At 43.8% G+C, this 17,758-nt stretch overlaps 1 protein-coding gene across 2 annotated transcripts in view; it reads right to left on the bottom strand.

Moving 5' to 3' along the window:
• Window positions 1-11,867: 11,867 nt before the first annotated feature.
• The window catches only part of GAREM1 (GRB2 associated regulator of MAPK1 subtype 1), a 222,092-nt gene continuing 216,201 nt past the window's right edge, over window positions 11,868-17,758 (bottom strand). The window contains exon 6 of one of the 2 annotated variants that reach the window (XM_065932390.1): window positions 11,868-17,039. In XM_065932390.1, the coding sequence (XP_065788462.1) occupies window positions 16,154-17,039 (886 nt within the window). In that variant the 3' untranslated portion in view covers window positions 11,868-16,153. The remainder of the gene's footprint in view (window positions 17,040-17,758) is intronic. The other variant, XM_065932391.1, reaches the window with a different exon arrangement.

Raw genomic sequence — 17,758 nt, 5'->3', positions numbered from 1 at the left:
GAAAGTGAAAGTGAAAGTTAAGTTGCTCAGTCGTGTCCGACTCTTTGCGATCCCATGGACCATAGCCCACCAGGCTCCTCCGTCCTTGGGATTCTCCAGGCAAGAATACTGGAGTGGGTTGCCATTTCCTTCTCCGAAACATGAGTTTGTTTTCTCTATCTGTGATCCTATTTCTGCTTTGCAAATAAGTTAATCTCTACCATTTTTTCTGAACTCCACATATCAGTGATATATTTGTTTTTTCTCTTTCTGACTTACTTCACTCTGTATGACGATCTCCAGGTCCATCCAGTTCAGTTCAGTTGCTCAGTCGTGTCAGACTCTTTGCGACCCCATGAATCGCAGCATGCCAGGCCTCCCTGTCCATCACCAACTCCCGGAGTTACTCAAACTCATGTCCATCGAATCAGTGATGCCATCCAGTCATCTCATCCTCTATCGTCCCCTTCTCCTCCTGCCCCCAATCCCTTCCAGCATCAGGGTCCTTTCCAGTGAGTCAACTCTTTGCATCAGGTGGCCAAAGTATTAGAGTTTCAGCTTCAGCATCAGTTCTTCCAATGAACACCCAGGACTGATCTCCTTTAGGATGGACTGGTTGGATCTCCTTGCAGTCCAAGGGACTCTCAAGAGTTTTCTCCAACACCACAGTTGAAAAACATCAGTTTTTCCACACTCAGCTTTCTTCACAGTCCAACTCTCACATCCATACATGACCACTGGAAAAACCATAGCCTTGACCAGACGGAACTCTGTTGGCAAAGTAATGTCTCTGCTTTTTAATATGCTGTCTAGGTTGGTCATAACTTTTCTTCCAAGGAGTAAGTATCTTTAAATTTCATGGCTGCAGTCACCATCCGCAGTGATTTTGGAGCCCCCAAAAATAAAGTATGACACTGTTTCTACTGTCTCCCCATCTATTTCCCATGAGGTGATGGGACCAGATGCCATGATCTTAGTTTTCTGAATGTTAAGCTTTAAGCCAACTTTTTCACTCTCCTCTTTCACTTTCATCAAGAGGCTTTTTAGTTCCTCTTCACTCTCTGCCATAAGAGTGGTGTCATCTGCATATCTGAGGTTATTGATATTTCTCCCGGCAATCTTGATTCCAGCTTGTGCTTCTTCCAGCCCAACATTTTGCATGATGTACCCTGCATATAAGTTAAATAAGCAGGGTGACAATATACAGCCTTGACGTACTCCTTTTCCTATTTGGAACCAGTCTGTTGGTCCATGTCCAGTTCTTACTATTGCTTCCTGACCTGCATACAGGTTTCTCAAGAGGCAGGTCAGGTGGTCTGGTATTCCCATCTCTTTCAGAATTTTCCACAATTTATTGTGATCCACACAGTTGAAGGCTTTGTCATAGTCAATAAAGCAGAAATAGTTGTTTTTCTGGAACTCTCTCACTTTTTCGATGATCCAGCAGATATTGGCAATTTGATCTCTGGTTCTTCTACCTTTTCTAAAACCAGCTTGACCATCTGGAGGTCCATCCACATCTCTGCAAATGGCACTAATTCATCCCTTTTTATGGCAGAGTAATATTCCATTGTATATATGTACCATGTCTTCTTTACCCACACCTGTCTATGGACGTTTAGGTTGCTTCCATGTCCTAGCTATTGTAAATAGTGCTTCAGTGAACACTGGGGTGCATATATCCTTTCAAACTATGGTTTTCTCTGGATATATGCCTAAGAGTGGGATTGTTGGGTCATATGGTAACTCTATTTTTAGTGTTTTATGGAACTGCCATACTATTCTCCATTGTGGCTGTACCAATTTGCAGTCACACCATCAGTGTAGGAGGGTTTCCTTTTCTTCACATCCCCTCCAGAATTTATTGTTTGTAGAATTTTGATGATGACCAGTGTGAGGTGATTGATACCTCAGTGTAGTTTCGATTTGCATTTCTCTAATAATGAGTGATTTGAGCCTCCTTTCATGTATTTGTTGCCAGCTTTATGCTTTCTTTGGAGAAATGTCTCTTTAGGGCTTCCTCTAATTGCTTCTAATGGCTTTCCCCACAATCAAGTTTGCTTCCTTATAACCCACACCCCCTGCCACCCACATCCGCAGCCATCCTATGGCTGCCTGCTTCCAGTGACAAAGCTTCCCCACTGCTTTGGGGATGAAGGCCAGCCTCCCTGGCCTGGGTGCCGCAGCCTTCCTGGAAAGGCCTGCGCCTGCTGCTTGCTTCCTCACTGATGCTCTCTGTTTGCGGCGCTGCAGCCCCACTGACCAGTTCACGTCAGTGGCTCTGTGCTCTCTTGTACATCCAGGGCTGTGCCAATCCCGCCCTCTCCCCTCTCATGCCCCTCACCTTCTCCCAGCTCCCCTTCATTTCATAACTCCTACCCATGCTCCAGATTCTCATTTAGATGCCACTTCTGCAGGGAGGTAATTTCTGATCTCCAAGTCACAGTGACCATCTGTCCGATCAGCTCCCAGAGCACGTGTCCCCACATCAGAGCCCGGACTCGAGTCAGAGCGCCCCGGGTTTGAATCCAGGGTGAACTGCTTGCTTGCTGTGCGATCTTGGATGACTTACCTTTAGGCTCAGTTTCCTCATCTATAAAAACAGGAGTAAGGAATTCCCTGTTGGTCTGGTGGTTTGGACTCTGTTTTCACCGCCAAGGGGCCCAATTTGATCCCTGGTCAGAGAACTGAGATCCTACAAGCTGTGTGGTACGGTGAATCAATCAATCAATAAAAACAAAAACGGGAGTAACAGTAGTGAAAGTGAAAGTCGCTTAGTTGTGTCCGACTCTTTGCCACCCCCATGGACTATACAGTCCATGGAATTCTCCAGGCCAGAATACTGGAGGGGGTAGCCTTTCCCTTCTCCAGGGGATCTTCCCAACCCAGGGATCGAACCCAGGCCTCCCACATTGCAGGCAGATTCTTTACCAGCTGAGCCACCAAGGAATTACCTCTTACTGCTTCCGTGTAAGTTAAATGAGATTGTGTATGTGATTTCCCAAGTTTCAGTGAATGGAACCCAGTAATTACTCAATAAATGATTTTTACTATCGTGTAACTGTCTGTAAACCATTAGCTTGTGTCTCATGCACTCAGAACAGCTTTCATACCTGGTCTGTCAGAAGACATAATATATCCTCAAGAAGCACTTGCTGAATGAATGGATGGCCAAAAGGAATATTCCCACACCATCTTTTTCCTCATTTTCAAAGGGAAAAGTTTAATCCTATTTCAAACCAGAATTGAGTCTTTCTTTGAACTAAGTGGCCTGTCAGGAGCTTCACATATATCAACTCATTTAATTTTCATCACCAATCTAAGAGGTAGCTGTCATTTTATAGGGGGTAAGAAAATGATGTCATGGCCACTCCAGTAATAAAGAGCAGGACTCTGACTTGAATTCCAGACTGGCTGACTCCAGAGGTGTTAAATAGTTGTCACTAGAAAAATTCACCCTCCCTCAGGTTCCATCCTGAAGAAAAGGATGGACACACGTGTGGGAGACCCATCAAACCTGTATGGGTGGCGCTTCAGAGCTTCCCTGCTGGGTGTGTATGCTGCTGAGGGCGCAGTTGTGAAGAGGTCTCTGGTTCATTATTGGGCCCACTTCTGCACAGGTTTAGACAGTCTTTGAGAGGATGTTTGTTCACGGTGCGGGTGTGGCTGTGTGTGCACACACCTGCTGGATACCTGGGCTGTAAGCAAGCACACGCGCCGCTCACGTTGAGGCAACAGCGGCACACAGAAGCTTTATGAGACTGGGAAGGCCTAAATACACGACTCAAGGGGAGCCTCTTGGCAGCACCGGCTGTCTAATCAGAGAGCCAGGGAGCTCCACCTCGGGATGAGAAGCAGGAAGTGACTCTGTGACCTTGACCAGCTGGGTTCGGTGCCAGGGCCGAGAACCAGAGGAAAACTGGGTGTTGGTCAGCCTCCCTCTTCCATTCATAGGCTTTGTTTCCTGCTGACTGTCACCCAGGGTCGGGGTGCGATTTGGAAGGAAGCCTATATCAGTAGTTGTTGCTGGAATTGAGGATTTGGTACTCCTGTGCCCTCAGCCATCCCAACACTCAAGCTGCAAACGAGATGTACTTTCCTCTAAGGGAATGTGCCTTAGGGGTGTGCTAGAGGGCGAGGGGGTAGCTGGTAAATATTTTATTGATACTGAACGTAATTTCAATCCTGTCTTCAGCATTCACTCAGCCAGGATTGAAAAAGCAAATTGTTACTGTCTGGGAACGATGGGAGGCCGGGCCCGCAAATTACTTCCGTTAATAAACCTAGACAAGTGCACACCAGCCGCCCTGGCTTCTTCCATCTGTCTGAGTTCAGTCAGTCTCTCCAGTGTTGTTTGCCTGGTGGGTCGCTTTGGCTGTGAGGAAGGACACGTTTGTGAAAATCAGGCTGGAGAATGGCATTGTAGTGAACTAACTGGCGATAGACCAAAAAGGAGGTTCAGGGACATGTGAAATTCAGACTAAGTCTGAGTTAAGATCTAAGAAGTCTCAGGGAAGGAGGTGCGAGAAGGAACCCAGATTGCGGGGGGTGGAGAGGCAGGAGGCAGGGTCACTACTGCGAATACAGAGACCTACAGTGGTCGGTGAGGAGAGGAGCTGATTTAGGTCAGGGTCTGGAAGTGGGATAATCCACAACCCAGAACTTGAGTGTTGGGGTGGCTGAAAATACATGGGTATAAAATCCTCAATTCTAGCAACAACTATTGATTTCTCTAAGAAACTTCCTGCTCCCAAATGACACCCTGACCCTGGATGACAGTCAGCAGGGGACAAAGCCTATGAATGGAAGATGGGTCCTCTAAATATGGCCAACGTTGGCAACACGGTAAGGCAAATAAATAAACAAACAAGACCTCTCTTAAAGGGTTAACTAATAGTACACCTAACAGCTAACTGAATAAGGAAATGTGTGCTTCATTCTCCCAGCCCATATTTCAAAATGTTCTTTTGCAATTAGTATCTGTGAAAGATAAGTTATCCCAGCCTTCCAAATAAACCATCAATTATTAACTAACTGATCTGTGGATCCCAGTACTTTATGAGTTACTGTAGTAGTGGTGTCTGTGTGGGCTGCCTCTTCCTTCTGCTGACACAAATAACTCCCATATCTTTCTATCATCCAGGCTGATTAATAAAGGGAAATCTGACTTCTTCAAAATGTGCCCCAGATAGCTCACGTATACAACGTGTACCATGCTAACCTGTGTTTTTAATCAGATTTCAGTGATTAGTGAGTTTCGTGGAAAAATGGGATTGTACCAAGAGTGGAACCTAGGTCACACAAGCATTGCTCCTCACCTTGTGAAATGGTTGGCTATCTTGGTTTCAGGTTTTGCTTCAGTGATAATTTTCATTGCTGACTTTTCAAACTATGGGGTGGGGGAGGGGAATAGGATACAAATGCAGAACCAGCAGATCTACAGCTTTTACACAAACCAGGAACCGAAAGCAAGGGTCTCTGTGTGTAGAACAGGGTAATCGAAACAGAAACATGGAACCAGGGTAGTCAATCATTTTACAAAGTGAAGGAAAGTTCCATTTTCCCATGGGATTAAAAAACCATTGAAACGAGATAGAAACAGGTAAGCATGATTATAGGAAAACCTTAATTGGCAATTATACTTTTTTTCAAGGTGGCAACTTAAACTACATCTGAAATTATTGGTAGCTTACTGGATTTGTAAAATCAGTCATCTCCTTAAAAGTTGAAAAAGAGATTTCCTTTATTAATAACTGTGCTAAATTGAGAGTAGTAAAGAGCAAAAAATGAAGCATAAACATGTTTATACCCAAACTGAGGTCTGATATTCTCTTCGTTAGAATTCATCTTTCCTTTGTTCTTCAGGATCAGTTAGACTGGTTCATGCTTTGGTTGTTAATGTGAAAGAGGACTGAAGGAGATGTACTTTGTCAATCGTCACTTGAAAATCAATTCGATAGCTTTTGTTTTTGATTGAGGGTTTTTTGTTGCTCAAAACCAATCAATGGTTCCCCCTTAATGCAAGAGCTTCTGATTTGCCCCATTCATTTGCAAAATTCCAAAGACTGCACGAAGGAGCAGAAGAAAAAAAAGCTGTCAGGTCAGTTTTGCACTTTGAAAATTCCTCTGGGGAAATGTGGCTTACATTTGAAACTGCACAGCACCCCCATTTTCAAATCCCTCATCTTTTTTGAGCCACTTCTATTTATATAACTTCAGGATTCGAATGCCTTTGGCTAACTAAGGAAAGTAGAAAAGTGATGGGAATATAGAGACCACCACCAGTGAGGCGAGATTTAAAATTTTACTCTGCACTGAGGCTGGACTGGAGTTATCCTTGGGCAGTTACTGGCTGGTTGGAAAAGCCTGACACCTTGTGGCCACAGGGAGTACTACAGCTGCCTCTTTCACACGCTGCCCCAGTTTGTTCCCTTCCTAGGGGCTTCCTCGGGTGCAGTGGCATAAAAGGTGTGGGTGCTATGTGTAGGATTTTGGGGGGGGAGGACTTTTTAAAATTGAAGTATAGTGGAATTCAGTGTTTGAGGTGTACAGGAAAGTGATTCAGTGTTTTGTGTATACATTATGTATGTTCTTTCTCAGATTCTTTTCCATTAAACATTATTACAAGATAGTGAATATAATTCTCTATGCTACACAGTAGATCCTTGTTATTTATTTTATATAGAGTAGTGTGTATCTGTTAATCCCAAATTCCTCACTTATTCCCCCACCCCCTTTCTCCTGTGGTAACCACTGAATTTGTTTTCTATGCCTGTGAGTCTGTGTTAGATTCCACATATAAGTGATATCATATGATAGTTGTCTTCCTCTGTCTGACTGACTTCACTTAGTATGATGATCTAGGTCCATCCAGGTGGCTGCCAATGGCATTATTTCATTCTTCATTAAGGCTGAGTGATATCCGATTGTACATATATTCCACAGCTTTTTTATCCATTCATCTGTTGGTGGACATTTAGGTTTGTATTTTTAAAACATTTTTTCAGCTTATACCTGTCTCAATATCTCCACTGAGTCGCACTTTTTGATCAGAAAGCAGGAGATATGCTCAGAGCCTCCATTTTACAAGCAGGAGAAGTTTCTTTTGTTAGCAAACAAAACTGGAGGGAACATCAACTCAATATCATTTCCTATTTTTAGCTTTAGAAGAAAGAGGAGTCAGAGAATCTCAGGGTAGGGCATCCCATGCACTTTTTAAAAAACCCATGAAATGTTATTTTTATAAGTTAAAAGTGAAGGAAATTGAGAGACAAGGTTGTAATGAAATGAGAGGGTGTGTGCTAAGTCACTGTCATGTCCGATTCTTTGCGACCCCGTGGACAGTAGCCCTCCAGGCACCTCTGTTCATGAAATTTTCCAGGCAAGAATAATAGCGTGGGTTGCCATGTCCTCCTCCAAGGGATCTTCCTGACCTAGGGATTGAACCCGCGTCTCTTAAGTCTCGTGCATTGACAGGTGTTTTTTTGTTTGTTTGTTTGTTTGTTTAACCACTAGCGCCACCTGGGAAGCTCTGGGGATGAGTACAAATGGGTTTTATTTCCAGCTCTGGTTTTGTCACAAACCATATGTGATCTCAGGGAGGTCATTTACCCTCCATGGTTTTCATTCCAATAAAGCTAGGAGATTGGACCAGCTCATTTCCAAGGTTCTCTCTGGCTCTAAACCTCTGTGGTCTGTCCATGGCTGCTCCTCACCAGCTGTGCTTCTGAGCACACAACTGTTTTTTATCTTTACCTATCATGCTTCTGGTCCTGAGATCACTGAGTCTGATGATCACTGATGAGTCCTGATGATCACTGAGATCATCCAAGTCTTCAATGACCTGTGTCTTTCAGAGCCAACATTCAAATCAAGTCACGGAAACACGCTGATCTTTCCTAGTTCACTTGACATCCATTAAAGAACTGAATGCATTGCCTTCATCAAACTGTTAGAAGAAAAAAGTTTTTCTTTGACAAGTGATACAAACTCGACCTGGAATCTCTAAATAGGTTCTTATCTTACTCTCTTTTAGTCTTGGAGGTTTTATGATGACCACAGATTTCATTTGTCATCCTTTTGACTTTACTTCATTGTTATTATGTAGCTCCAGGGTCTTGATCTTGATGGTATGAAGACTGGCCGCCATCAGGGACGCGATGGCATCATGCTGTCATTTGGTAGAACCGCAAGTAGCATTACTTTTGAAGATATGACAATGAAGACATAAGCCTTCATACCAAAGACTTATAGCTCAAAAGGGTAGGCAGAAGGCTATGTCAGCACAGAGGCCTGAGACCAAATGAGCCTGGGGGATGTAACTTGGTAAATCCTGGCGTATGAGCAGCTAAGCATGGAAACGCTGAGGTAGGGGACGGGCCTGCTTCTGGGAAAACTCGTTTCAGTGAAATAAGAATTTCCCAGCGCCTACTCACTGTCTTCAATGATTTGGCTTCTTCTAACCTCAGATAGATATTAAGAAGCAGAAGATATTAAGAAGAGGTGGCAAGAATACATGGAAGAACTGTACAAAAAAGATCTTCATGACCCAGATAATCACAATTGTGTGATCACTCACCTAGAGCCATACATTCTGGAATGTTAAGTCAGGTGGGCCTTAGAAAACATCACTATGAACAAAGCTAGTGGAGGTGATGGAATTCCAGTCGAGCTATTTCAAATCCTGAAAGATGATGCTGTGAAAGTGCTGCACTCAGTATGCCAGCAAATTTGGAAAACTCAGCAGTGGCCACAGGACTGGGAAAGGTCAGTTTTCATTCCAATCCCAAAGAATGCTCAAACTACCGCACAATTGCACTCACCTCACATGCTAGTAAAGTAATGCTCAAAATTCTCCAAGCCAGACTTCAGCAATACGTGAACCGTGAACCTCCAGATGTGCAAGCTGGTTTTAGAAAAGGCAGAGGAACCAAATTGCCAACATCCACTGGATCATCGAAAAAGCAAGAGAGTCCCAGAAAAACATCTATTTCTGCTTTATTGACTATGCCAAAGCCTTAGACTGTGTGGATCACAATAAACTGTGGAAAACTCTGAAAGAGAAGGGCATACCAGACCACCTGACCTGCCTCTTGAGAAACCTATATGCAGGCCAGGAAGCAACAGTGAGAACTGGACATGGAACAACAGACTGGTTCCAAATAGGAAAAGGAGTACGTCAAGGCTGTATATTGTCACCCTGCTTATTTAACTTATATGCAGAGTATATCATGCGAAATGCTGGGCTGGAAGAAGCACAAGCTGGAATCAAGATTGCCAGGAGAAATATCAATAACCTCAGATATGCAGATGACGCCACCCTTATGGCAGAAATGAAGAGGAACTAAAAAGCCTCTTGATGAAAGTGAAAGAGGAGAGTGAAAAAGTTGGCTTAAAACTCAACATTCAGAAAACTAAAATCATGGCATCTGGTCCCATCACTTCATGGGAAATAGATGGGGAAACAGTGGGAAGCAGTGTCAGAATTTATTTTTTTGGGCTCCAAAATCACTGCAGATGGTGATTGCAGCCATGAAATTAAAAGACGCTTACTCTTTGGAAGGAAAGATATGACCAGCCTAGATAGCATATTAAAAAGCAGAGACATTACTTTGCCATCAAAGGTCCGTCTAGTCAAGCCTATGGTTTTTTCCAGTGGTCATGTATGGATGTGAGAGTTGGACTGTGAAGAAAGCTGAGCACCAAAGAATTGATGCTTTTGAACTGTGGTGTTGGAGAAGACTCTTGAGAATCCCTTGAACTGCAAGGACCAGTCCATCCTAAAGATCAGTCCTGGGTGTTCATTGGAAGGACTGATGCTGAAGCTGAAACTCCAGTAGTTTGGCCACTTCATGCGAAGAGTTGACTCACTGGAAAAGACCCTGATGCTGTGAGGGATTGGGGGCAGGAGGAGAAGGGGACGACAGAGGATGAGATGACTGGATGGCATCACTGACTCAATGGACATGAGTCTGAATAAGCTCCAGGAGTTGGTGGTGGACAGGGAAGCCTGGTGTGCTACGATTCATGGGGTTGCAAAGAGTCAGACATGACTGAGCGACTGAACTGAACTGAACCTACCTCAGATAGGTAGGATTTGGAGGAAATCTGATTTTAACCCAATATATTTCTTTAAAAAATTTTTAAAATTTGTTTTATTCAAGTTGATTTCCAACGTTGTGTTAATTTCTGCTATACAGCAAAATGATTGAGTTATACATGTATAGTCTTTTTCATATTATTTTCCATTATGGTTTATTATAGGATATTGAATATGGCTCCCTGTGCTATCCAGTAGGAACTTGTTTATCCATTCTATTTGTACTAGTTTGCGTATTAATTCCAAACTCCTGGTCCTTCCCTCTTCTACTTGCCTCCCCCTTGGCAATCACTGGTTTGTTCTCTGTCTGTGAGTCCTCTAACCAAATATATTTCTCAACTCAAATCTACTCAGCAATATTAAATTTGGGGGAGTCTCAAGTCCTCGTGTATAGCTGATGTAAGTACTTCTAGAAACTCGGGGTAGACCCTTGGACATTTTAGCCCAGTGATGTCAGTCCTATAGGTTCACCCAACACACATCCCTGAAATCTGGAAAGGGGCCCCCTGGTGGGTTTAGTTGCAGGTTTTAATCCCTGTGAAATAGGGCAGAAGGGTTGAAGGGTTAAGTATAAGTTGGAATGATCTGGGGATGCTTTGTTCAGCGAAGGAAGGCAGGCAGATTCTCTTGATGACTGTGAAGCTGGGGGGATCCTAGCCGGACGAGGACTTCAGATCATTCTCCCCCAGTCTTCAGCCTTCCCCTGAACTGCTCAGGAAGATGGTCTTGAGCTGTTTCATGCTATTTCAAGGACAATAAAACTTCCTTAACCTGCTTTTACTCGCCCACTTCTCTGTAAAACTGACTGGTGAATGCTGCAGCGTGCTGAATGCTCCTGTCTTTCTCTAGATCCTTCAGTCACTTCTGCTCCTTGTTAACTGTAATTATAGAAATTATACATAAGCCAAAGAGACACACATTTCTATTGCTTTTCTTTTCTCTGTATGAATGTGTATTATTACTTTTATTAAAAATTTTATTTTTGCCTTTTTTTTTTTTTGGCTGTACCACGTGGCATGTGGGATCTTAGTTCCCTGACCAGGGATTGAACCCATGTCCCCCCTGCATGGGGACCATGGAATCCTAACCACTGGACCACCAGGGAAGTCCCAATTTCAGTTGTTTAGCTGAAGTATGGTTGACTTACAAAGTTGCATTAGTTTCAGGTGTATAGCAAAGTGATTTAGTTATCTATCTCCCCATCTATATTCTTTTTCAGATTCTGTTATTATAAATTATTGAATAGTTTCCTGTGCTATACAGTTGGTCCTTGTTATCTATTTTACATGTAGTAGTGTGCATCTGTTAATTCCAAACTCCTAGTTTATCCCTCCCCCACCAATTATTATTTTCAAAATTTATTTTTATTTTTTGGGCTGCTGCCATGTGGCATGCGGGATTCCTTAGTTCCCTGACCTAGGGATCGAAGCCACGGCCCCTGCAGTAGATGCACAGTGTCTTAACCACTGAACTGTCAGGGAAGTTCCCTACTCTCTTTTAAGGCTCACCAGTTCACCTGTATTTGTCTTTTCTCATATCTCCTGATCGCACAGGTACTAGATTCTCTTTGCACGCCATTGGGTTACCTGGTTCGCGGTTTCTTCCATTTATGATATGATAGCCAGTCTTCAATCTCTTGTCAATATGGAGTGGACTTGCAATCTTCAGAATCTCTTCAGATGAGTTCCCTTCTGCTTCAAGAGGATGGGGAAGAGAGTGTCTGGAAAGCCATGCACTAGGGTCCAACTCACTAAGGAATCAATGCCAGAAGAGCAACTTTTAAAATTTCTTTATTTATAGACATTTCAGAACCACTGAAATCAACGATGAATTTTTTTTAGACACAACATAACCATGTTTATCTTGAGGTACACATCAGGCCCATAGATAATGCTCTGGAAACAGTGCAACTGTTAACCCCAGGTTCCAAGCCAAGAAACTGTAAAGATGGTTACAAAATCCTTTGAAAGGAATAAACCATTTCCATTTAAGTCAAGGAAAACGCCCACATTTTTTATGGAGCTGAATTTTTAGGCTGAGCTGAAATGATACTTTAAAGGGAACTTCATATGAGAATGGGAGATGTTTATATTTAAGAAATGATCTGAGCCTTACAACATGAGATTGGAGACAAAAGGAATTCATAATCCGATAAGCCTATTACAAAAGTCACAGCCTAAAAATTAAGAGCAGCAAAATTACAGATGTTTGTACACAGTTTCAACACAAATCACGTTTACCCTTGGTTTCTGGCTTTCACAAGGAGACAAATGTTCAAACACCAAGTTCTGAAGACTAAACGACGTGACTGGCTAAGAAGTAGCCATCAGAATTTCGCACTATCACAGCCCCACCATGTAAAAGTCCTACTTTCCATTATTTGCCCTCTGGCTATTTTATTTTTCTTGCTCCAGCAGTCTGGTGCCATTATGAGAAAAATAGTGGGAATTGGTATAATGGTGGTAAATTTCTAAAAGTCTTGTGTGTCCATCAACAGATTTCACTTTTGTGGCGGACTGAAGTTGAAATGTCTTTGAACAGTTCATTAGGGTCTTTGGAGAACTGTCTGGTTTTCCAGTTGTTATTCAAAACGTTAACCTCACACTCTTTAGGCATGAGGAGTAGTGACTTGTGTGTGACATGGAGTGTTGGTTAGGTGATGGGCCCTCTATTCATCCACACCCACTCCCTGAGCTGCTTGAGGAGTCGTGTGGACAATGTACAGTTGGTTCTGGAATGTCGCCAGAGGGTGTTTACCCATGTGTCTGAAAACAGTTGGAATGGACAGTCATAATATTTCCCCATAAGATTGTTTTATTTCTACATGAGAGAAGAATAAACATTGCAATTTAGTCGAATGGGCAGCTCGCTGCAACTTCATAAACTTGAATGGCATATGTGGGTTGAAAGGGTCTCAATGTAAATTTCACAGTTCATAAAGTTGAGCGGCTCAACTTAAAAGAGAGAGAACATGCAGGCGTTTATGAGATCTTGAGAGGGAACTGATCTGCGAGTGCTTGAGTTCGCCCTCCCAATATGAGTCGGACCCACATTTTACATTTTCGCTGCTTGGTTCGATTTATTGCTGAGTTTCCTTTCTGATGGGGGTCGTGATGATTTTGGCCATGAATTTAAGGACCCCAAATAAGAGTCCTGTTTGGACACTTTCTCCCAGGCCTTGGGGTCAGTGCAGACTGTGAGGCACCTGCCAGAGATGTCCTGTCCTGACTTGGTTGGTTAGAAATGATTCTGGGTGTGGGGGTCTCTCTCTACCACTTTTCAATGCAAAAATCACAGCTCAAGAAGGGAAGGGCTGTCTCCTTCCTACCCCTATTCTGCATTTCTTGTCGTCATTCTCTGTGGCTATGCAGGCCTTGTCGAGTCAGGGTGCCATGTGGCTTCAGACATGCCAGAAGATACTTATTTCCAATTGAAACAAAATTTCAGTCAGTAGAGAAGAATACTAGCCAGTGGGACTCAGAGATGTTTTGTGTCCACAACGCTTTCCAAGCTTTGATGGTCTTGTCGTGTTTCTTTAATACTCTTTTCATAGAGGCTGCCATTTTTTCCATCTGTGGCTTTTTGAAAGAGCACACTTAACTGTCGCTATATCCAACTGCTCAGGAGATTTCATGTTTCTGTTACACAGACTCAGTCTCAACAACTGTGGTTTTAAATATAAACATTATGAGTTCCAAGAGGGCAGGAACTGTTCTTGACATCAACCTGTCAAGTCATCCTAGCATGGTGCCCAGCACACAAATGATGCTCAGTGAATTTTGAGTGTGTGACTAAAAGGCCACACAGTCCCTGCCCTCACGGAGTCTATGTTGCCATCAATACAAACTCAACGTACATAAGCCAAGACGAAAAAAACAACTTTTTTTTTTAAAGGAAAAAAAAGATAAAAAGAATCAGTTGTTCACGTGGGGCAACCTTCATAGTAAACTCAAACCCACCTATTCCTCCCTGCTGAATTGAGAACGGCGTAAGGATTCACCAATGGATTAAGCAAGATTTTGTCAGAGAAAACTTGCAACTATTCAACAGCCTCCTGATTTTATTTTAAATAAAGGTTCTGAGAGGTTAACTTTACCTAAGGGGTTGCCCCTGGCACTGAAGGATGGTTTCCCAACAGGAAAAGTCAGAGCGGCCATATGCCATCTAAGTGCAGTACTGGAAGCTTGTACACAGACTTGCCAGTTACTTATGAAGAGGTGAGCCAGTCTGACAAGTTTTACAGGGTATTCTTTTTATGGGGTACTTTTAACCTAGAGTATTTGCATTTTGAGAGACATGTGAAGGGAAAAAGGCTTTATTAAAAAAAAGATTTAAGATGGAAAATGAGACAATGTATCAATTCACCTCAGTTCTAATTCACCTCAATTCTAAACAATGAGATGGATTAAAAATATTTTTCATGTCAAGAAATGAAGCCATATTGAAAAGGCCTGCAAAATTAGAACTGGTGGGTTTTGTCTTTCCACTTGTGGACTCATTTTGATGAGCAGGAAGAGCAGATAATAACATACAAGCCAATCCTGCTTGTCACGCTGACACCTGGGTGGCTGTCTGTCCATCTGGAATGTGGGGACAGACTTCAGGATCGCAGGGCTGAGGATGATAACCTGTTCAGAGAAGGAAAATGTTTCTAAGATTTATATTCCTTCAAAAAGTCAAGAACGATATTGATGTCATCGTATTTTGGAATAGTTAATCATGTTTGGCAAAAACTGTCAGACTGGGTTCTGGAACTGTTGGAATGAAAGTATGGTAAATCATGTATTTTCTTTGCATGAGAGGAAAGAAGAGGTTTCTGAACTAGACAAGAACTCTTACTGATGCTCTAAAAAATGACGCAACAGACATAGCACAGATCAAAGCAGAGGGCGGTGTATCTGACTTCCGAGCTCTCCTAAAGCACAAAGCATGTTGAACATGAAACATGGCTCTGAAAACTGCTCTCCAGACCCCTCATCACCAGGTACCAGGAGAAGAAGACCCGAGAATTATCACTCAATAGAAATGATCAGTTCCCCAGATATGAATGGGCATGGGAGTATTCTATGCAAAACCCAGCCTATAACAGGTTTAAAATTCAACTTAACTCTTCAATACAGACTCTCTACTGCTTTGTTCCAAGTTTTCCATGCTGGAGCCTGGTAAGACTGAGCTTTGAGGGACAGGGTTCTGAGAATCTTTGACATTATTCTGTCCACTCTACCCAAGAGTTGACTTAATTAATGGCCCCAAACTTTCAGTGGATATCTCAAAGTGAACAGATGTTACTTAAAAGATCAGACTCATATGGATGTTGAAAACATACATTTGTATCATGTCTAGATAAATATACATACACATATATAGTCTGGGTATCTTTTCTCTGCTCAATAAAATTAGCAGCTACAGGTAAATTGTTGTGGTCATGATTTATTATTTCTAAGGACATCTTAGACCCTCTACCAGAACAAGACTTGATAAAACACCTTTTGATAAAAAGATCCCCATCAAGCACATAACATTGCAGTGTCATTTCACATCACTAACATTTTCAGGCACAAGAGGAAAACGATTAGCACTGATCAGTCCAAACAACAGAGCACAGACTAGAGTTAACTGTCTGAAGTCGATTCTCCCAGAGGAGGGGATTGTTCAAAAGTGTGTGTGTGTGTGTGTATGTGTGTGTGTGTTTTTAAAGATTTCTTATGTTTGTTTCTCAGCTTTGGCTATTTTGTAAATAAATATCAGACCTTCTTGCATAAACCTACTTGGGTAAGAAGTATTTCTCTGAACATGCCTTTTGTCTTTTAGCAGCTGTTGAGTGTTGAGTGACGTACAAGGCACACCTCTAAGTGTTCTGTACAGCATTTTTATTGATGTACAAAATAGCCTGTTCACCATTCAAAAATCGTAATCTGCATAGTAAGAGTTTTCTCTTATCCCTATTTACAGCGAAGGTTTTTAGTGCAAAAAAAAAAAAAAAAAAAGAAGAAATCCATGAAACTGTGTCCCAGCCAGTCCCATCTAGCACAACACGGTTCTCAGTTTTGCTCCATGCCAGCTGGGCTTATTTGGCTATATTTTGGGTCTCCAGCCGTTAATGAACTGCAGGATTTTCTTCACCTGCAGTTTGCTCAGTTTGAAATCCTCGGAGAGGATTTCCTCCGTGAGCTGAACGAGCAGATTGCCGTCGATCTTCTCGGTCACGAAGAACACGATGACGTCCTCTGACAGCCCGATGAACCTCAGGGACTTGGACACCTCTTCGACCGAGAGTCCCGACAGGTCGGCGGGCGGCTGCCACGGGGAGCCGTCGCCGCAGGAGCGGGGGGCCAGCTGCAGGTGGATCGGCGACGAGAAGGGGTAGGGCGCGGAGAGCAGGTCCTGCGCGCCCTTCTGCACGAAGTAGGCGTCCTCGGACAGGTCCGGCGACCCGGACTTGGGGGCTTCCTCAGCACCGTCGATTTGCAGGGGCAGAGGCGGGGTGTCCGGGGCCGCTTTCTCTTCCAGCGGCCTCGGGGCCCTGGGGGGCAAGGCCGGGCAGGAGCTGCTCTGCTTGGCCGGCCCGCCCACCAGGCTCCTGTCGCCCGAGCGCTCCAGGCAGTAGCTGGCCGACTTGGGACAGCCCGCGGGCTCCGCGGGGCCCGGCCCGGGCGGGCTGGCGGCCAGCTCGCGGCCGTCCAGCTCGAAGGCGGCCGGGCAGTTTCTCTTGGGCGTGCCCGGCGTCTTCTGCCGGGGGTAACTGTAGCTGCGGCTCGGGTCCAGCAGGAAGTCGCTCCTGGTGTGGGTCTCCGACGCTCCCGAGTAATGGTTTGGCCACGAGAGCCTGGAGGACAGAGCTTCAGAAGTCGGGCTGCCGCACGGGGACTTGGGGTCCACGGACTCCGCCTTCACTCGGTTACACGGGTAGCAGGACACGGGAGCGCTCTCGGAGGGACTCGTCTCACTTTTAGTGACGCTGCTTAAAAGCCAAACACACAGAGAGAGCGGTGAGTGAGAAAGTGACAGCGAAACATCCAGCCTAGCTTTAGCCCATCGATGTCACTTCTGAGTAGAAAAACGTTGTTAGGAAGCAAATATTTCTTATCATGAATTCAATAAAGTATCTACTTAACCTCACTTTTTTTTTTTTTAATTTACAGAATCTTTAAATTACTAAAATACATCAGTAGCTATGGATATGAAGATACTGATTGAATAAGCTACAGCAGAGATGGCAAATAGATTTTTAACTACAAGAAAATCATTTGTTAGTGAGTGCCTGGATCTTTGTGATGAGAAAAATCTTTAGCGCTGTTTGGGCTTATCACCAATAGGGTCTGACTGATTAGTGATGTCTGCAGTGGGCAAGCGGGGGGCGTGAGGGGACAGTTAGTGGGTGTCTCGTGCTCCAAGGACAGGACTACGTCACCACCACCGATGACCTATCCATCCAGGAGTGCGAGGCTGAAAGAAAGGTTTCAAATACAGTGCTTACGCTTGCCTTGGTTTCTGCGCAGTTAACACCAGCACAAAGATTTAAATGTCCAGAGAACGAGAAACACCTGCCAAGGAGAGCTGCTGTAACTGTCAGGAGCACATGTGATCCCTGCAGCTCTGGGGCGCTCTCTTCAGAACAACCATGAAACCCGAGTGTGCTCAGAGGTGGGTGACCGAGGTGGGGTGGGTGGGCAGTGGGTG

This window comes from Muntiacus reevesi, chromosome 4 (assembly GCF_963930625.1).
Source record: "Muntiacus reevesi chromosome 4, mMunRee1.1, whole genome shotgun sequence".
Taxonomy (NCBI): Eukaryota; Metazoa; Chordata; class Mammalia; order Artiodactyla; family Cervidae; genus Muntiacus; species Muntiacus reevesi.
This window is presented reverse-complemented; position numbering and strand designations above follow the sequence as displayed.